Below are 20,375 nucleotides of genomic sequence, written 5' to 3' on the forward strand. Positions count from 1 at the left end.
AGTCAAGCGATGAAAATAGTTTGAAATTACAGGCACTACCAAAACAGAAGCAAGCTGCAAGAGAGAGAGAGAGAGAGATAGAGAAATACCATCATTGGATTCAGTCTGGCCACAGCAGAGCTCACAGACTGTCATTCGCAGTATTGTTGAGACATTCCTCCGACAGAAACTATATCCTTATCGGCTTCAGTGTCAAAGCTTAAAATGTTTTACTGAGCCCAAGACACAACACTGATATGGTTTCAGACGAGAAGAAAAGTGAAAGTCATGGATAACAGAGAAAGTTTTTGGAGAAGCGGTCTGTGATGGATTTAAATCAATCTGACCTTGTAATACACACACACACACACACACACTTGATTTCATAATCCACAGTTTGTTCCAACCAGTTAACTGCTGTAGCTTATGTTGTTGTCTTGTTTTGTTTTGTTTTGACTGTACTGGATGACATCATGGCTAGTAATGCTTCATGATGATAGGAACAAGTCATACCATAGAAATGCCTTGTACAATGACAAAAACATAGGGAGTTAATGGAATTTCTTTTCTCTGATCTTCGAAATTCACCTTCAATATTTTGAGACAAGATTTTTTTTACTACATAAATACAAATTTACACATCCAGTGGCATGGCCTCTAGTGATTAACGTGAGATTACAGAACATAGATTAAGTTTGTTTGCACAGTGATAGAACTAAAATGTAAGAATAAAAAAAATGATAAAATACGAAAAAAATACAAAAACATATTAAGTAGAGATGCAATCAATATGTGCAGGTGAGATAAAAAAAAAGGGGGTTTATAAAAATATCTTAGCTAAAAAAAAACAACAAAAGCATTACATGACAAGTTATGTTGCTCAGTTGTTTTTTTCTGTACACTTTTGTCAAGTCAAATTAAAATCCTATTAAATACATTCTTCAAAAAAAAGATGACAAGCTAAGACACAGCTGGATAATTGGATAACAGAATCTAAATGACAACAGAAACAACATGATGGAAATTAGTAGGGAAACAATAAGATGCATAAAATGACAAGGGAATTAAAAAATAATTACAATACTTCTGATGCAGAAAGAGAAATCATAGGGGAGCTGAGTGTGACAAGGAGGGAGAGAGATGTGTGCTGAATTACTGGGACAATACTACAATCTGTTTGGTCCATCTGTAAGGTCCTGTTTGAGTCTCTATTTGAAATGTCAATGTGAAAGTAGATGCTCTATATCTTATAGAGAACGGACAGTGAGTTTTCTGGAGTCTGGGAAGGTGCAGGTTGTTGGAAGTGTTTGGCATTTTAAGTATGAACTTGTGAACTTTTCAGTAAAAAGTCAAATTTAACGGGGCAAGGGAAGAGATTCTGGTCCATTTATGGATTTGTAAATAAAAAAGTTTCGTGTATGTTTATATAGAAGACAGAATTTAATTTTTTTAAACAATAATAATGAGTGTTAAAAGACTACAAATACAGGAAAAACAGTACTTGGTTAGCAGCTGTAGCTGAAGAATGGCAAGAAACGTTGTGTTGCTATGCTCAACCTTGATTTTGATCCGTTGCTTTCGATGAAGAGACTTTCTGCTGCCCAGCTCTCATCAGCTGGGCATAAACAGATGATATGGTATCAATATCGTGTTAGTCAAAAACATTTCAATTTGATGGAAAGACAGTGAAATAAAAATAAAAGCATTCTAAATTACTTTTAATGTAAAAATAAAACACTTTAAAAAATTAATTCATAAAAAAGACTGATTCAAATGCCTAGAAAAGAGAGAAAAGAGGTCATAGTGAAATACTGAGCATACTAGTCTGCTCAGTAGGAGAGAAATCAAATCACATTCAAACACATTAAATGCACATGAAATGTATAAATGAAAGGAATGTGTGTAGTGTGAGGAAGAACCCGCTGAACTGTCTGAGTGATCGTCAAATAAGAAACATGGAATCTACACGAGCCATCGTCCTATGTGGTATGACTGTGGAATGATTCACTGGATCAGCATCGTCATCGGATCTCTACTGACCTTCACCTGAGAGGTTTGCATTGCGTCCTGCTGTTTTTCTGAAGCGGCTCACGTTCGCCCTCTCCAGGACACAAAGGGGAAATCTAACTTGTGCTTTTCTGACAATTCATAGCAACACGTGCAACCGAGGAAAACAAAACACAATTCATAGATGAACTGTTACCTAGAAATACACAGAAAAAGAGAGCATTCTTCTTCGCTTCTTTTTCCCCCCCACAATCATTACCCAAGTGATTCCTTGTCCTTATTCAAACTGTTTTTAAACGGGGTCCACAAGTCATTCTTGTCTCCCTCAGACTGGTGTTTGTGCCACATACATACTTCCCGTGTTCCCGCGCTCAAATCCATTACGGAAACAGCGAGTGGACTAGACAGCTACTGGATCCACGAGGGCCGGAGTAGCCACTGGTGTAGGAGAGGGAGATGCTTTGCCTTTGTAGCCCAGTGACAGGATGTGTTTCTGGAGGTGTGCGATCCAGTCCTCTTGAATAGACAGAGGTCCGTGAAACACTTCCTCACAGAACCTGAGCAACAGAAGGACAGACAGCGGTATTTTATTCGATTTATCTGGAGCTATACTTTTCAATCTGCTGATCTAGTACAGCAATTTCTCATTAGTTTCTTAATTAAATGAGGGTTTCTGTACAAATGAATAATGATCTTTGTAAAAGGCACAAGTGGGAAAACCCCCAAACACTGCTTTTATTTGCAAGTTCCAATATGCTTTGATTGAATACAAATGCAATGAGGGAGTCTTATTTTTTTATTCTAGAAGAGACTGACCTGCACTTGAGGGAATAGACTTTGCCCACTAGCTTGACCAGGGGGGTAAGTGGCGGCTTGGGCAGCAGAGCAGGGATGTTCCCAGTCCGTGGTGGCTGCTGGGAGTTGTTGTCCTGGTTTTCTGCCCCTGTAGGCACTAAGCGTTTTGGTGGATAGAACCCTGAAAACACAAGAGAGAGAGGTGATACAGAGATAAGCAGAAAAATAGAGAATGTGTTTATCTGTTACAGGATGTTCATGTCCATCTCTTACCCCTTGGGGAGCGCACCCCGAGGTCACCGCGGACTGCCTGCATGTGTGTGTGGCCCCTCTCCATCCGCGGTCGTTCCTGAGCTGCTCTGAATGACCCACCGGTGACCCCCAGCTCCTCCCTGCCCACCCTGTGCTCCGGCTGCAGCCCCGAAGGCTTCAGGCTACCGCCAGGCACAGAGTCCGAGTCTGTGGATAGAGAGGGCGAAGGGGCAGCTCTCTGGGACTGGAAGACAATGCGTAGAGATTAGGATTTACATTACTTAACACACTGCTCATGTGCACCGAAATGTGAAGAACAACAACAGAGGATAATGGGAACTTTTTATGGGTAAAAAGTCAGAAGAATGACCATTCTCCTGCATAGACTTTAGCTTGGCAGTTCAAGGAACAGTACTTGTTCGTTACTAAAATAGAGCAAGGCCAACCTTCTTGATGTAGAGGTCTCCCATTCGATAGCGTTTGGTTATTTCTGCCACCTTGGCAGGCTCCTTTTGGATCCACTCGCTGAGGAATTCGATAGGCGAGTTCGTCGCCCCTTCTGTCTTCCACTCCGTCACACCCAGCTGTCTGAGGTGGGCCCGCGCATGGCTGGCCAGGGCCTTGCGGTTGTCGAAGTCGAACCCACAGAGCTCACAGGACGTGTCTGATACCATGGGTGAAGAGAAGGAGAAGTATACATATAGAATATATTATCAGAATAACTGTAGATATTTTCATTGGAAATACACTTTTAAAGCAGTCTGTAAATAAATGACTTAAAGCATATTATAAAACTTTAACAATTTAACAATGTTCACAGTCTATATATGTCACTCTGGCTGCAGAGAGTGGGGTTAAAATTTATCATCAATCTATGCTGTTCAATGCATGCCAGGAGTTATTTTGTGATGAAGTGTTGTAACATACTTTTTTGGTGTACCCATATACCTCAACTTGCCTCATCCACTTCTACCTCATTTAGTGATTTGTTACATTTCCCAGAATGCTTTTCAACAACCCCCAGAGAACGTGCCTGAACTATTTGCATTCAGTGCATGCAGGTGGCGAAAACAATAGCGATAGCATAGTAGCAGCAAGAGAGTGAGAGAATGAGTTTTCCAGTTGAGAAAAAGTGAATCACACCCCTTACTCAAAACACACATCTTGTGGCTGCATTGCATTCTGGTCTACCGCGGCTACTGTTGGTGGAGAAACTGGTCTATCTGCCTCTTCTACAATGGATTTCTCCCTGTATGATTGTTGAATATCAGTGCAAAATGGTGGCTCTGGAAAGAAGCCCTTGCTATTTCATTTTGATCATGTTTTAGATGGTTGAAATTTTTCTGCTATCAAACTCTATTTTATCTGTACTTTAGTGTGGAAATATCTCAACGTGATGTCATGGCATCTATGTTTGGCCAGTTATCTGTGGGAATAAGAAAAATACACCACCAAACAACAAAATGAGCCCAGACATACAAGGTACATCATCACCAACAGCTGTTTGGATTTTTCCTTTACCAGAGAACAACTGCTGTATCACACAATTTTCCTACAATGGAAAGTGACACAAATAGCCTAGCTAAAACTCTAGGTGCTTTGCAGTGGTGTTAATGGCTTACCAGTATGTGAAGCCCCACTCTTGCCAGAGGGGGATTTCTCTTTCAGGGAAAAATCCAGGGGTGCAGTATAGGACTTGGTGGCTGGATCCCCCGGCAGGAGGCTGTCCAGCGACCTCCTGGAGCCCTGAGAGGCCCACACAGTCTTGCCTGATGCTGAATCTGCACTGAACACCGACTCCTTTTTGACTTTTTGACCATGTATCATGAACTCTTTAAGGAGGTCAATCGGTGATGTTTTGATTGACCAGGTGAGGCCAAGCTGGCGCAGATGGGCACGGACGTGGCACGACAGGGCCTTGCGACTGTCAAAGAACTGGCCACAGAAGTCGCAAAGGACGACTGGAAGGGGTTCTACGTCGGAGGATGACACTAAGAAATGGGGGGAGGAAGGAAGGTTAGGAGGGTAGGAGATCAAAACTTTCATACATACATTACTGTGCAAAAGTCTTAGGCACCCTAGATTTTTTATATAAATTTTATCTTCGATGTTTATCCTATTTATTTGTTTTCTACATTAGTGTGTCAGTAGACTGCTCTTTACAGTAAATGTTCTTATATTTAGAAACTTTTCATTTCATTATTTTTGAAAGCATCTTCGCATCACCTACTTTTGCACAGTAGTGTACATACATACATAAACCAACAAAACTAACACATGAATAAATAAACAAATGCAAAATAGCAAGGTTATGTCATAGTTACTGAGTGTATAAATTAAGAATGAATTGAACTGAAGCCAGCCATAACATTGTAAAGGTACCAAACAATTACGGCACATATTACAGTCAAACCCTAAGCAATTCTGAGTTATGGCTGCCTGCTTTACCTGTACTGAGAGAGGCGGGGTTAACGGCAAGACTAGGCAACCTCTGAGGGGAGGCGCTGCTGCTACTGCTGCATCCTTGCGTTGGAATAGACATCTCAATCTCCATGGGCTCAGGCTTGGGCTTCCTGTGCAGGGGGTCCACTGCTAGCCGAAAGCCTTTCTTAGCCTTGGGGGCCCGGTTGACAGAGGCGAGAGGGGGCTGAGTGTACTTTGCAGGGGGAGGAGAGAGGGATGGGGAGGGGAATGGAGATAGGGACGGGGATGGGGCTGGTGGTGGAGCTGGAGCTGGAGCTGGAGCTGGGGGTGGAGCTGGAGATGGTGCTGCAGATGAGTTGGTGGTAGTGGTTTTTTTGTGGGGCTGTATGCCAGGCAACACGCCACTGCTGACCAGCTCCTGGATAGTGTCGATAGCAGAGCATTTCCCCATCATGTCAACCACCCCCATCTGACGTAGGTGGGACCGCGAGTGGCTGCCCAGGCCTTTCCGATTCTCAAACTCCTCCCCACACAGGATACAGGTAAACTCCTCTGACGCTTTAGCTCGTTTACTGGGGGGAGACCGGAGAGGGGTGGAGGAGAGGGGTTCTTTGGACACGGGTGGAGGGGACAGATGAGAGGGGCGTTTGGTGGAGGATTTAGGGCGGCTCTGTAAGTCGAACGGCTCCTGCTGCTCGCTGCTAATGGGCTTGAGGTCCTCGGCCTCCATGATCTTGTAAAGGAATTCGATGGGGCTACCCTTGGTGTCACTCTCTGCTAAACCAATCTGGCGCAGATGGGCACGGGCATGACTGGACAGGCCCTTGCGTGTCTCGTACCAGGAGCCACAAAGTTGGCACACATGAACCTCGTCGTCGGTGTGTGAGGCTGCAAGAATGTAGAAAAGAAGAGAGGGGAAGGGAGGAAGGGGTGAGAAAATGTATATTGAACTTTACTGAAAGGATAAACCCCTTGAGATGAATCATCTCATTTTCAAGAGGGTCCCTGAAACACAAACACATCTACAGTACATCAAAACAAAACATACAAATACACATAAACACATACAAATATGTACTAAGTGTAGATATGTAAATGTCCTAAGTCAAAAGTGGACTATTCAGTGATGTTTACTTCATTAAAACAAAAATGTTATATCAGCAATTATCTGGCATCAACAGCCATGTAGCTGCATGAGGTATGTGAAAGTTCTGTTCATACAGTGGTATTAAAGTTTAGTAAAACATATCTTTCATGCACATACAGCTACTCCACCCCTCGTTAGTTTCAACATTTCTTTAACACAAATGTTCAGAGTTCAGCCATACCTAAGGTGAGAGGGGCATCGGTTTCCTGCGGTGCCCAGAGCGGCTTGGCTGTGGCCTGGTGAAGCCCTACGGAGGATGAGTTGCTGTCTTCACTTATTCTAGACTCAGACGCTCTAAGAGTCGAGGAGGACGAGGGGAGGAGGGACATTGACTCTTTCAAGCTGGCTGGCAATCCCTGAGAAGCTGTCCTCTGTGGGGTCGTTGTGACTTTACCCCCTGCTTTAGAGGAGGAGCCCCTGTCCTGTGGGACTGACAGTCTCCTGGACTCCTGCTGGCCTGTTTTTTTGGGAGGGGTGGGCACAGATGCAGGGGGGGCTGTTTTGAAGTTGGGGAGGGAGCCATCTCTCTCCTGGATGATCTGGTAGAGCAGTTCTATGGGAGCTCCGCTGCTTTCCGACAGCGTCACACCGAGCTGCCGTAGATGCAGGCGGGCGTGGCTGGAGAGCCCCCGTCGAGTCTCGAAGTACGTTCCACAGACCTCACACATGACCGGCTGTGGGGTGACTGTGGGAGAGTTCAGAGGGAAAGTTGTCATTACAAATGGCAGAGAAACTGAGCGCGAGAGGTTGAGAAACTGAGACAGTGTCAACCTAGTTGTGAAAAAACAAAGGTATGAAGCTGTAATGTGCCAGACACTAATTATGTTGACATTCAAGCTCTTGCCATTTGCTTGGTCATCAACTCCCTGTTTGCCAGCAATATAGCATAATAACAAATAATATAGTTAGCTTGTTTATAAGTGTCCCCTCAACCCCACCATCTCTCTTACTGATTGGATCCATGGCTGTTGATAATTTTGAGGGATGAGGATGCTGACGACCTGGAGAACCTCTGAACACGGAAGAAGATGAAATGGAAAAAAAAAAGGATCAATATCAAATCTGCATTCCTCAACTGTCAAAGTCAAAGCAGACATATTAGCACTAAAGTCAATTAGGACAATATAGAGACCAATATGGATATGGATTGCTTATCTTGTAACATCGCGAGAATATACAGACACAAATGTATTAATAAACGATCTAACCTCCCTATCTTAACTAGATGACTAACGTTAGATAATTTGACATGACTTCATCATTTCTCGCATCAAAAGGCAAGCGTTACTTTACCACGGAAATAACGTTATCGTTACAGCTGTCGATTTGCAACTGACGTTCTCTTGTCACGGCCATTGAACCTTACGGCAGCGTATTGATGGGGGAAAAAATCGGCTCAGTATCTCGTTATAACGAGAAACCTTTCTCGTTATAACGAGATCTTTTTCTCGTTATAACAAGATATTTTCACGTTATAATGACATCTTTTCTCGTTATTACGACATACCAACTTATCTCATTATAACGAGAAACGTTTCTCGTTATAATGAGATACCAACGTATCTGAACCGAAACAGCCGATTTTTTCCCACTGTGGCATCAATACGCTGCCATAGAACCTAGCTTTAGTTTTACATTTAAATTTTTTTGAGTGGCACCTCCAAATATAACTCAACATATCATCAAGACAAGTAAGAATTGGTTTGAGCACATTGAAAGCTATACAAGCTAGGCTATCTTTGCTTGCTCCCATTGTTTTGCTATGGTACCTTGCTAGCTATTTGCTAGCCTAATTCTATTTTATTTTAGGGAAATAGCGACTAACAAGACATCCCACGCTCTCAACTGGAAACTAAACTAGATTCATCATCTAGCTAAATGTAACTTACCTAAAAGTTTGCACACACAGCCTTATCAAACCAGTTTCACACACTACCAAGCCCAACGGAACAAGGGGTACAAGTTCCTGGTTGCAAGGTGCAAACACAAACACCTTCAAAATAAATGTTACTGTTCAAATATGGGCCAAGTATATGGAGTTCGCTATGCCCAGTTATAGGGCTAACATATATATTTTGACAGCTGAAACATATAAATTTAACTTGATAAAATACATTAAGCGCAATAGCACTGATACCGCCATAACAGAAAGCTGAGTGAAGGGGTTTGATAGTCTACTCTCAACTTTTATTTTGAAAGAAATATCATGTTTTCACTTCCGGAGACCGTCGCTGGCCCCGCCTACTTCTTGCACACAGCGGCAAGCAGCCTTTTTTCGTTCTTCTCCAGTCAGCAGTTGCAGAGCTCCACTGTCCCAAGTTCTTTTGGTTTTACGTAAAGAGACGTGAGTATATCTTACAACCATTTTGGTTTCATTCTTCAATCAGTTCAAGAGTTTAGACATGTATGCATTGCACGGCCAAGGGCAGTGGCTCTTTGGTCGCGAAGAGAGAGAACATAAAAGAAACCCCCTTACTAAATTAAGCTAACGTTAAGCTAGCCAGACAGTGGGGTCAGTTCCTCCCCTCCTTGTACTTCGGCCTCTTTCTAGCCTGTTCTTTGTCCCTGTGGTGAAGGAAAGATGGGTCAATGGCACCTTGCTTTGTTTTAACGTTAGCGGCCCTGCTGCCATTTCACCTGTCAAACAAAGTAAATGCAAAGCCATTGCTCGCATGGCATACGCACACATAAAAGGTAACGGTACATAACGTTATAGCTAAACTTTTATCAAACAATGGTTGCTGCACGTGTGTATAATTCATGCAAGACGACAAACGAATTGTTATGATGGCTTGTATGTGCTTATGTAATAAAATTGAGACCGTTGCAAGCAAATACAGTACATTTCTTTAGTCACTATTTATTCATTTTAACACCAGATTGCAGAAATTTCAAAGAACGAGCTGAATGCCACACGGCTGTTGTTGCAGGCCTAAATGGAGCAACACAATCGTAACTTGATAAATGCTATCCTATTTTGCTAAATTTTGCAAGCCAAGGGGTAAAATGCAATAGAGTATAACTTGAATCTTGTTTTTAAAAAAAAATTGTATCCCACTTATTTTCCCTCATTGGTTTATGCTTTTTCATGATTATGTAAGCTTCTTAATAGACCATTGTTCCCTGCAAAGCCAGCTGGACAACTGACTTGCATGTGACTATGTATAGCTTTAGGGCAATCTGCACATTTTCAAAGTGTTGCAAAACCTAGAAATCGGTTAAGCCTTGAGCATTTTCAATGTAAGTTCCATGTTAACTTTTGCATTTGGTGCCAAAGGATATTGCTGCTATCAGAGATCCACATAGAGCCTCAGACTCCACCCAGCCAGCACTATCGCTGCTGTGTCTATCAGCATCAGGAGCGATCTGCTGACTGTGTGCTCTCTTCCCCCAGTGAGCTGCCACCAACACCATGTCTTCCGGAAATGCAAAGATTGGCTTCCCTGCCCCAGCCTTCAAAGCCACAGCTGTAGTGGACGGGCAGTTTAAGGACATCCAGCTGTCAGACTACAAAGGTAACAGGCTGTTTTCCCATAGACTGTAGAAGCAGATGTATTTAAACCTTTGTCACAACCTCTGTGATTTCCTCAGTCTCTGACTACGAGTGATTTATATACAGTAGACACCCTCTTCATGATTGCATAATGGACATAAACGTATCAACAGCTTTCTTTAGTTTTAAGACATGGCAAATGTGGGTTGACCAAAATCAACACTCCCATCTTCCCCTCTGTGCTCTTCAGGGAAGTACGTGGTCTTCTTCTTCTACCCTCTGGACTTCACGTTCGTGTGCCCCACTGAGATTGTGGCTTTCAGCGACAGGGCAGAGGAGTTCCGCAAAATTGACTGCGAGGTCATCGCCGCCTCCACAGACTCTCACTTCAGTCACTTGGCCTGGTGAGACTCCATGATTGTTTTAAACGAAAGGAAGATGACTTGAGTTTGTTTATTATAAATGGATCCACACCTCAGTCATGGGGTTTTCGATGTGGTGGAACCATGATTATCTCATCTCATGTTCTTGATTGTAATCTTGGCTATACACATCATTTTAAAGATGTGCTTTTTTCAATAGTTGATGGTACATGTTTCATTTCTGTTTGCTCTATCCAGTTTCTAATTGTAATCTGTTTATAATTTCCAATTAAAGGGTAAATTGTAAGGGGTTTTAGCAGATCTCAGGCAACACCCACCCCAGCTTATCTCCCCTCACTCTGCCCCCCTGCATAGTATTGATAAGTTATCTGGGTCCTGATATACTGAGAGGAGCTAACGGTCACTTGGCTCAATCAAACTTTACTTTCTAGAAGGAATCATCCGAGACAGTTGTGGGTAATGAATCGGGACCTGTCCAATTCTGGGCATAGTCTGTAAGTTTAATTATGTACAGTTTGATTTTAAACATTTTGTGGGAATATTTCCTATTGGACCACCTGCTGTTGACCAATGTCTTAATATTTCTTTCTGGGCTTCAAGGAGGCATCTTTACTTTTTTGCCCCTCTGTGGTAATATAAGATGGAAGTCTCGAAGTATCCTAGAATTTGTCACGGAGTACCATTTTAAGACTAGTTTTGTGTCTGATTTATTATTTCACCTGAATATTATAGCCAAATTTGTCTACAAAATACCACTACATGCACTTGGTCTAGGTAGACGGGTTTTCATTTTTCAAGCACTTAAAATGTATATGAGGCAATGAAAGACTAATATCGTCTTATAATGTTGGCACCCTGTATGTGCTCCCCTGTGCTGAATGGGTTTTTAAATTGGATAAAATGAACAACTATTGATGACAACATTCATTCATTTCTTTCTTTTTTCCCATGTAGGATCAATACACCAAGGAAGCAGGGAGGTCTGGGTCCCATGAACATCCCCCTGGTGGCAGACCTCACCCAGTCCATCTCCAGAGACTACGGTGTCCTGAAGGAGGGAGACGGCATCGCATACAGGTCAGGCAGACTGTGTGTGTGGTCCTATGGAATCAGGATTTGTTTTTCCCAAATGGCTTGTTGTGCTCATATTGAAGTACACACCTTTTAATGGTATCATCTAGGCAGCCAAGGCCCATGTTACCACAGTGTTACTGAGACAGATAATTATACTTATTGAACCTCGGCCACAGTGTATCATCAGAAGCAACTCAGCCGTGGGCAGGTGTCGCTCATCTAGGCATGAATACAGACACAACTTCCAACACACAGCACTGTAATTTATAAAGGGGAATGGGCTATTAAGCACATTAAGTGTGTTTGTTTGTTTCTTTTTTTATCACCCAATATTTTCCTATTTGCCCCCAAACCTCTCAATTCCACATTTATTTCAATTTCTTTGGGGCGCATGTACTTTTGCCAAAAGTACATAGTACATGCTTATATACAGCTTATATACACCTTTTTCATATCATGTCAGGCAGAAGACTACTAAACCCATTTCCGTAGTTTACAATTGTGCCTCAAATGGGTATGGAAAGGGGATGTTGCAAACTGATGAGATTGATGCTATCAAAGAATTCAATGAAATACAGTAGTGTCACCAGGCGTGGGTGGGTCTTACGCAGGGAAAGTTAACACTTGAGTGTAAATCTGATAAATCCAATCCGCTTCTCTGGTTAAGAAAACAATGTGGTCACACTGGAACAGAGCACTAAAAAATTCTACATAAGCAGCCCAAATGATGGATAAAATGTCATCGCCAGTTCCACGTTTAAGATAATACTGTTACTTTCATTAATCAAGACTGTGGCAAGTTTTGATCTGAAGGACAATTGTGCACTGTCAAGTGGCAGCTAGTTTGCAAGCAAGATGAACCAGTTGGTTTGGTAGAATGTAAATACTCACTCAGCTGTAGGTACTAGTTACCCAGAGTGAGCTTTGAAGGTTTGGAGAGGGTGAATGGATGTTAACACTTATTCTCTGATCTTGAAACAATCCTGTTTGCAGGCAGCATACACTTTAGCTTGGCATGCCAATTCACAAATGTATGTGTCCATAACATGAGATCATGAATGACGTGACCACAAAGCAACATGTATTTAGCATCCAAATTTGCCAGCCTGCTATTTAAGTCGGTAAATAACAGTTTTGGAGCTTTGCACACCCAGTGCAGCCTCCAGTTTCAGGACACAAAGTACCCTGCCACACGACTGTTATCCATGAGCAGGAACATCCTCTGCTGGCTCAGACTTCAACCTCTCGATTTGTCCCTCTCAGGGGTCTGTTTGTGATTGATGACAAGGGCATTTTGAGGCAGATCACAATCAATGACTTGCCTGTGGGCCGCTCCGTGGACGAGACCCTGCGTCTGGTCCAGGCCTTCCAGCACACTGACAAACATGGCGAGGGTGAGTGAAATCTGAACACATCTATATGTTTTGTGGGTTTTTGTCCCCCTCCATACTAGAGCTGAAGAATTAATTGAAAAAAAATCAAAATCGCAATATGAACTTCTGCAATTTCCAAAGCGCAGAGGCTGCAATTATTTGCTTAAGAGAGAGGGGCGTCCAAACTGGATTTCTAAATGAATCAAGTACAGCGTTGGTGAAATATTGGTGTCATACTCAATCTCAGTAAATCCTTTCTTTAAACAATTTTGAAAGAAAAACTTGTGATGATATGAATTGCTTTAAATTGCAATATATCGCAATTCGATTTTTTGTCAATATCTTTAAGCCCTACTCCAACCAGAGAGTAAAATGTATCAGTTAATTGAACCTACCACTCCAAGATTATATGCTTAAACTCCCTCAATACAAATGAGGTGGTTGGGGGTTTTGAATTGCCTTAGAGGGGTCAGGTAGATTGTGTACAAGATCTTGTATTATCAGTTTATGCTGCTGTAGACTGTATCCTCAAGGTATGTGAAGTTAAATTGTGTGTCATTGACGGCCGGTGGTGGGCTTTGTCCCGTCTCCCTCTCCATACAGTGTGCCCTGCTGGCTGGAAACCAGGTAGCGACACCATCATCCCCGACGTCCAGAAGAGCAAAGAGTTCTTCTCCAAGCAGTAAATCTGAACATCTCGTAGACGACTTCGTAACCCTAGCACTTACCTTCAGATGAGAAGTTCCCCTGTGAAGCAGTCTCTTATCGGCGTCTAAGCCCAACCTAACAAATTTTGAAGTTGTTAGACACAAATCCTTTGTTGTTGCAAGTCTTATGTTTGTATGTCCAGCGACCAGTGGGGCGGCCTCATAGTCTTGAGCACTGAAAGTATACTCGTTTTTGTTTCTTTTTCCGGAAAGTGTTGATTATTTTTTACCTTGAGATCATTAATGAATCATTCTACCATCATTATTAAAGCAGTGGGAAATGATGACTGACATGTTGGCAGTGTTTTTGTGTCTGACAAATAAACCAAGGTGAAGTACCTTATGTTGTGAACTTCATGGATCTCAGTTTGGACCACTAGGCGGCGCCATGGCACTTCTAAAACTCGCCTTTTGGTATACAGAGTTCAGTCATGTTTGAAATGAACAGGGTGCTTCAGGACCTGGGAGTCTTGAGGCTGCAAGTCTTGGTTAATGCTGGACTTGCCGTGATGTTGACTCACAGCACAACAGTGACAATACAATTTGACATTGCCAAATACCCCGTTCCGGAAGCCAGGAACTCACTTAGTTGGAAAGATTTAGTTGTTGGACAGAATCACATGACTGTCCATACTGTAGCTGGTGAGATGGGTTCACTGTCTATTAAGTGAAAAGTTATTCTTATATAATCCATAATCCATACTATTGAAATTACACAGAAATGGAACTTCAGGAACCTCTGTCCTGCGCCTCATTTCATTGAAGTGGGTTGATCATGTAAAACCACAAGGTACTGGGATATTTAATTGAACATAAGGAAACAAAATGTCTTTACGCTTTTACCAGACAAAACTTCCCTATTTTGATGAAGTTTATATAGATTTTGCTTGGCCATTTGCTGTGATGTGCTTGGATCCATTACTTAATCTGTGATTGTGTCCATAACATTTAGATCTCAGAGCTTTTGTTAAAACAGATTTTTTTTAAATCTCAAATAAGCATTTATCAGACCTAAATCCTACTCTGCAAGTGTGTCTGGAACTTTTTGCAACCATTTTCCTGAAGTAATGCTCTCACGGGTTGTTTTGGGAAATTGAAAGCAGAGTGGGGAAACTCCCCTGTCCTTTTATAAACCACTCATTGACAAACCTCTTCATTTACACACACAGACACACACACACACACACACACACACACACACACTGTGGTGTGAAGGGGAGAGCGCAGCATTTCTGACGGGCAATGTAGGTGGGAGTTCCCGGAACCCTTCTCATGATGTGACGTTTGGAAGCAAAGTTGACCATATATGGCTTGACGTCCTTACGTCAATAAGGAAACAATCCCACGCTGGGACGTCTCTAACGTCAAGCAACTGTGACTGCTGTACAGTTGCTGGCCTGATGGGCCGTCGTTGGCAGATGAAATTACCTTATGTGATTATTTTGTCTACGTTAATTATTTCATCTACAATATTTCCTAATATAATACAACTAAGAGGCGACCATTTTTACATAAATATTATAACACCAATAACAAAAGTGAAACCACACCACATTTTTTTCTTAATTGCATTTACTTAAATAGATACTGTACAGGTAAAAAAGACATATGCCTATCAGGCTCAGCCTGAAGAACACAAATAACTTACAATAGAATGCATCACAACTGGCAGTTGTCAACGTAAAATGTAAACAGGCAAAGCCAAACAGATGACACTTTTAAAAACGTATTCAAAAATGCCCTAAGTGTTTCAGTCTTATGTTCTTATGATTTCTGAGCACTTTTCTTTTAGTCAAAGAAACCATAATAACCCTCTTCCCTTGGCCTATACAGGCTATTTCCAACGTGAAAACACATTGTTCATTGTCCACGCTGTATTGTTGTCAGTGCAGTTTCTTTTTTGACAGGTTCTCCAAAGATTGTCCAGTGTTTAAAAAGTGCATTGTTTCTTCAATAAGACTTCACCTTGGGCGCCAGCATGAGTTGACAGCCACTGCTGACATGTGTCATGACTTTCTGTTTGAGTTGGGCCACCTGTTCCCGCAGTAGGGAAGCAGTGTTGGACAGTCCGGCGTTATCTGTTTTCAGGACTTTCACCTTGTCCTCCAGACGGGCGATACGCTCCAGCTTGCGCTTCCGGCACTTTGTGGCTGCGACCCGGTTCCTCAGCCGTTTGCGCTCCGCTTTGATACGCTCCTGGTTCTCCATGTCGATGGGAGACATCGGCGGAGACCCGCTGTCGCTGCTATGCATGTCGGGGACTGTCTGAGGCTCCTCTTTCAACCCGCCAAAGCGCTGCGGGTGGAGGCCGGCTCCGACCAGCGAGTGCTGGAAGTGGTGAGAGCTGTGCGCAACGGCCTGGGGATGTTGGTGATACTGGTGGTGGGGCAGGTAGCTGATGGTGGTCGAGGGGTAGCTGGGTGCAGCGGACAGGTTGGGGTTCGGGGTGCAGCTGCTCAAGGTGGTGTACTCGAGAGGCTCTGGCTGGATGGACGAGCCGAACACCGAAGTGGGTACCGAGCAGCCGACACCACCTGTACCGATGGACACGTTTGGAGGAGCCATCTGGTTCATCTTGTGGAGGTCGTCCAGTGCTTTAACGAACCCGTCAGCAAAACCCTCTTGTTCCTCTGTGATCCCACGGTTGTACAGGTACTGGGGTACAGGGGTTGGCGTTGTAGTGATGACCCCGTTGCTGTTCTGGATTATCAGTCGCTCCAATTCTGGAGAGGCAAGTTTCAGAGAGCCCACGTCCGCTGTCCCCGCTGAATAGAAATCACTCTCGGCGCGCAGGTGCTGTGACTTGAGGTTTGAGTTCCGATATGAGTCGGAGAAGTTCAAGTTCATATTCTGCTTTAGCAGCTTGTAGTCTGGCAGCGCAGCGCCTGGATGGCCATAAGCAGAGAGAAACGAGTCGTCATAAAAAGGCTGTTCCATTATTGTGGACATATTTCAAATCAGACAGTCAAATACAAGTGTGCGCTGGAAAGATCTTGCTTGGACACAAAGTCTTCAGTGTCCCAATTGATTCCCTCTCCAGCACCAAGTCCCGATGTATTATTATACTGAAGATCAAAGTTATCAAAAACAGAGCAAAACTTCCAAAATAGTGGAACTGTACTGTACCAAGTCGTCGTTTTGTACCTTTAGGTCGAATCAAAGCGGTGTCCGGTGACTAATTCTGATGTTTTGATTCCACTCGTGTGTTGCCGTTTCTTTTACGCTCTGCGTCCGAGCTTTACTTTTATTTCCTCTTAAACAAATGCGTATTGGTGGTCGACTGACGCGCTCTGTGGTATTTATACGTCCGGGTCTACTAGCTCACCAACCTGTAAGCGGCTGCCGTTCCAGTGCGCTGATTGGTTATTTCATCTTATCCCCCGCCCCCTGATGTCACATATTCGATGACGTTGTTGCCAGGAACAAGGACTGTAAACAAGACTATCGGTGAAGGAAACTCAATGCAGGTAAACACATAAAACAGCCTACCTGTTAAGTGCTTAACCACATTCATAGTCATATTTTAACAAGTCGGTTAAAGTGTGAACCAGACCGCAATGTCGTCCAAAAACAGAAATACTTCAACGTCATGCTGAAACCTCAAACATCCTTTTTGCTATTTAGCCTCAAGATCACCCGAATCCCATCGATAAGGATATGATGCTGAGTCATGCGATCAAAATTGATATCATTCAGTCCATATATGGGTATCCTGGCGCACCGGTTCCTCCCTGTGAGGAGCGGGAAGCCAATCCCATCCTGGACCGCTTCCAGGACCGACGAGCCTCCGGGATGTGGGAGGCGGAGGAGGCGCCCTGCTCCACTCTTTCGCCCCGAGGCAGGGAGAGGAGGGGTAGGTGGTGAGGATGGCGCAAACTCTGGGCATAATACAGTGTGATGTGTTCAAAAATGTATTAACTATAATGGTAGTCTGGAAAAGAAAGGCAGTAGGCCTACTTATGCCCAAAGTACCCATACAAGAAAGAAATCAGTACTAATCCTATAATAAAAACATTTGGTAGGCTATTGTCCTACTTACCTAGCCTTTAATACTATGATAAATACACAATACCAAGTAGGCTACTATAAGCTCACAATATACTCCATTGTGTACTACAGATACATTAAAGAATATTATTGTAGTGGTATCATAAGAGATAAGAAATTAAGAAATAAGGCCCGCGAGCCTTAATTACAGTTTTTAAAACGTTATCAGTGTCAAAAGTAAGGCTGATCGTACAGTGCTCAATCGGTCTTTTCCCGATTCTCTTCACGAACGGTGCAGTTGTTTTGAACACGTGTGTCACCACTGGAAATTGTATGCGTCCCTATGGAAACTATGGCAGCGTAAACAAATAGCGGAGTCTAACTCAAGGCATGTATAGCATTAAGGACATGTCCCCCGCTCTGAACACCTGTTTGGCAGAAAGACGTCTTTGTCTCCTCTGTATGGTAATGACCTCTGAATCACTCCCCGAGGGGCCATCCGCCCACGCATGTTCACATCTACTACTTCAACTTTCCCTCCGTCTGCTTATATCCTCAGGTCTGCTATGAATTTGTCTACAATCCCTCCTGAATTTTCCTGACAAGGGCCTTTTCCACCATTTTTTTTTTTTTTTTTTTAACCTTTTGTAGCAAATGGATTGGAAGGGTCATTTGACTTCATACATTCATACTTCTTGCTATCACTCTGAATCTAACTTAAAGGAATAGTTCACCCCAAAATGAAAATTCAGTCATTATCTACTCACCTCCATGTCAGTCGAAACACCATTGAAGTTCGTAGGACCACCAACCACACAGCGAGTTAGCCCCCGTAGTTCCATCTCAGCTTTCTCCCAAACTACTGAAGTTTAACTGAGCCAAAAAAAGCATGAAATGTTCATCTAATTTCCTCAAACAGCTCCTACAGAATAATTCAAGTTTTTTGTAGCCAAACAATTGCACTGTGGATCCAAAAGTCAGATATTTACCTACCTGCTCAGGCTGTTTACAGACATGGACATTTTTTTTTCTTTTTTTTCTTTTTTTTTTAGCTGTAAGAGTTAGGGAACTACAGGTCTAACTCACCGCGTGTTTGGTGGTCCTATGCACTTCAGTGGAGTTTCGACTGACATGGGGGTGAGTGAATGGGGTTTTCCCCTTATGACCAAGTTGACCTTTGGACCATTGCTATTACCTTTGTGCTCATGATTGACCTTGTGTGAAATGATAAATCAGGAGCACCAGGTGCATTAGGCCTCATCAAATCTGCTGCATTTGTCTGTGATGTTGTAGCTGCAATTCGACCAGATACCTGACGCAACACCAGTCCAGTCCTCTCCACTTCCAGTTTTCGTGAGAGTTGAAGGCTGCAGTTAGGCCAGCTGTCACACAGCGGTCAGTTTGTACCTCGCCCCTCCCACTGAACCCGTGGCATGATCCGTTGCGCAGCGCTCTTGTCAGTGAGAAACAACAGGAGAAACAGAGAAACAGGAGTAATTTAAGGGAAACGGAGTAATGCGTTGAATCAGTGGTCAATTCCAGTTTCAGCGGGTGACATCATCCACTCACTGAAGGTCAGCACAATCACTTGCGAGGGATATCACATATCTATCACCTCTTATCAGATGTGGTTTGATTATTTCCTTTAGGCTATCACTGCATGACTCTTAAACAACAAACTCTTAGAAGTATTCGGTTTGATTGATATTTAGTTTTGTACGTAGATATTCTTATTCTTGAAAAAATGTTTTTATCCAGTCTAATTATGTGATTGAGAATTAACACTCTATACTGTATGTTTAATATGTTAATTTATATAATTATTTTCTGGATTGACTCAATTGTAATTGGCCACGTAACACTGCTCCCCTCTCTCTTAACTTAAGACTGACAATGAGACAAAAGTCTGTTTCATGGCTTACTGTTGCTGTCTCCATTTATACAGTATATCCTATGCAGAAAGTAAACTATTTTATTTCAGTATACTAATGGAATATTTACATGTGACATTCCCATTTGAGACCGTTCATTCGCTCTGAGGAGGAAAAAACAATTTCTTGCTCACATGCAGCTCTACATGAGTGCTCGCACACATGCACAAACCTACACACACGCACATACACAAAAACACAGCCCGGTCACCTCATACACACAATTCCGTCACTGGCTTTGAGCAGAGGGGTAATTCAGCTTGACAGATTTCATTTGGCTCTCGAGAAGGTGAAGGAGGAGAAGAGAGACAGGAGGAGAAATAAGGAAAGGGGGTAAAAAAAAAAAAAAAAAGAGAGCAGCAGAGGAGCCCATAGGTGCAATCAGCCACGGCGGTGAGGATGGCGCCCGTGGCTGAGCCATATAAAGACACTTTTATCTGTTCACTGACTATTAGCACATCGCTGGGTACATGACTGCTAGCTGCGCCCAGGAGAGGGATTGAGGGCAGGTGAACTGAGGGAGGAGAGAGAGAGAGGAGGGAGGTAGAGGGATGCAGTTTTACCAACATACAGCCGGAGATAGAAATATTAAATTCCCCACATTTTATAAAGCAAGGATGAGTCTTTTCCAGAGTCAAATATGTCATTTATAAGAAAGTTAACAGAGCGAACCACACACTTAAACTCATTCAGTAGTGATTAATTCAGTAATAACTTCCAAAAGTATTCATTTAAGCTGAGCTGGCTTTCCAGTAGGTCATAAAAATTTAGTTAGAGGGCTTTGGATCTTCACCCCAATTTGGGAATTCACCTATTTGGGAAC

At 42.9% G+C, this 20,375-nt stretch overlaps 3 protein-coding genes across 6 annotated transcripts; 1 reads left to right on the forward strand and 2 right to left on the reverse strand.

Moving 5' to 3' along the window:
• Positions 1 to 224: 224 nt before the first annotated feature.
• On the reverse strand, positions 225 to 18,468 carry wiza (WIZ zinc finger a). The gene is made up of 9 exons (XM_078289949.1): positions 18,389 to 18,468; positions 7,555 to 7,616; positions 6,786 to 7,289; positions 5,482 to 6,345; positions 4,656 to 5,024; positions 3,480 to 3,697; positions 3,055 to 3,277; positions 2,803 to 2,962; positions 225 to 2,543 (listed from the first exon to the last, which is right to left on the reverse strand). The coding sequence occupies exons 1-9, from the start codon at positions 18,409 to 18,411 to the stop codon at positions 2,387 to 2,389; spliced, it is 2,580 nt and encodes an 859-aa protein (XP_078146075.1). The 5' UTR covers positions 18,412 to 18,468; the 3' UTR covers positions 225 to 2,386.
• prdx2 (peroxiredoxin 2) lies at positions 8,829 to 13,973 on the forward strand. 2 transcript variants are annotated; one of them, XM_071924833.2, is made up of 6 exons: positions 8,829 to 8,948; positions 9,999 to 10,119; positions 10,348 to 10,501; positions 11,435 to 11,557; positions 12,818 to 12,948; positions 13,531 to 13,973. In XM_071924833.2, exons 2-6 carry the CDS (start codon positions 10,017 to 10,019, stop codon positions 13,611 to 13,613), a joined length of 594 nt encoding a protein of 197 aa, XP_071780934.1. In that variant the 5' UTR covers positions 8,829 to 8,948; positions 9,999 to 10,016; the 3' UTR covers positions 13,614 to 13,973. The 2 variants fall into 2 exon arrangements, with proteins under 2 accessions (XP_071780934.1, XP_078137974.1); XM_078281848.1 differs by lacking the exons at positions 12,818 to 12,948; positions 13,531 to 13,973 and adding an exon at positions 11,662 to 11,732 and having other exon boundaries at positions 11,435 to 11,598.
• Positions 15,185 to 16,929, reverse strand: LOC139931368 (transcription factor JunB-like). Of its 3 annotated transcripts, none has more exons than XM_071924857.2 (2): positions 16,779 to 16,929; positions 15,186 to 16,519 (listed from the first exon to the last, which is right to left on the reverse strand). In XM_071924857.2, exon 2 carries the CDS (start codon positions 16,479 to 16,481, stop codon positions 15,585 to 15,587), a length of 897 nt encoding a protein of 298 aa, XP_071780958.1. In that variant the 5' UTR covers positions 16,482 to 16,519; positions 16,779 to 16,929; the 3' UTR covers positions 15,186 to 15,584. The 3 variants fall into 3 exon arrangements, with proteins under 3 accessions (XP_071780957.1, XP_071780958.1, XP_071780959.1); XM_071924858.2 differs by having other exon boundaries at positions 16,761 to 16,911; XM_071924856.2 differs by having other exon boundaries at positions 15,185 to 16,913.
• Positions 18,469 to 20,375: the final 1,907 nt, after the last annotated feature.

The sequence above is a fragment of the Centroberyx gerrardi genome, chromosome 3, assembly GCF_048128805.1.
Source record: "Centroberyx gerrardi isolate f3 chromosome 3, fCenGer3.hap1.cur.20231027, whole genome shotgun sequence".
NCBI lineage: Eukaryota > Metazoa > Chordata > Actinopteri > Beryciformes > Berycidae > Centroberyx > Centroberyx gerrardi.

Excerpts from the sequence above, each read along its gene's own strand:
- prdx2 (XM_071924833.2), top strand. The coding sequence starts at position 10,017 with ATGTCTTCCGGAAATGCAAAGATTGGCTTCCCTGCCCCAGCCTTCAAA. Across the intron at positions 10,502-11,434 it reads CACTTCAGTCACTTGGCCTG|GATCAATACACCAAGGAAGC; the intron begins GTGAGACTCCAT and ends TTTCCCATGTAG. Across the intron at positions 12,949-13,530 it reads CACTGACAAACATGGCGAGG|TGTGCCCTGCTGGCTGGAAA; the intron begins GTGAGTGAAATC and ends CTCTCCATACAG.
- LOC139931368 (XM_071924856.2), bottom strand. The coding sequence starts at position 16,583 with ATGTCCACAATAATGGAACAGCCTTTTTATGACGACTCGTTTCTCTCT.
- wiza (XM_078289949.1), bottom strand. The coding sequence starts at position 18,411 with ATGGTGTTTCGACTGACATGGAG. Across the intron at positions 7,617-18,388 it reads GTGTTTCGACTGACATGGAG|AGGTTCTCCAGGTCGTCAGC; the intron begins GTGAGTAGATAA and ends TTCCGTGTTCAG. Across the intron at positions 5,025-5,481 it reads CCCCGCCTCTCTCAGTACAG|TGTCATCCTCCGACGTAGAA; the intron begins GTAAAGCAGGCA and ends CCCATTTCTTAG.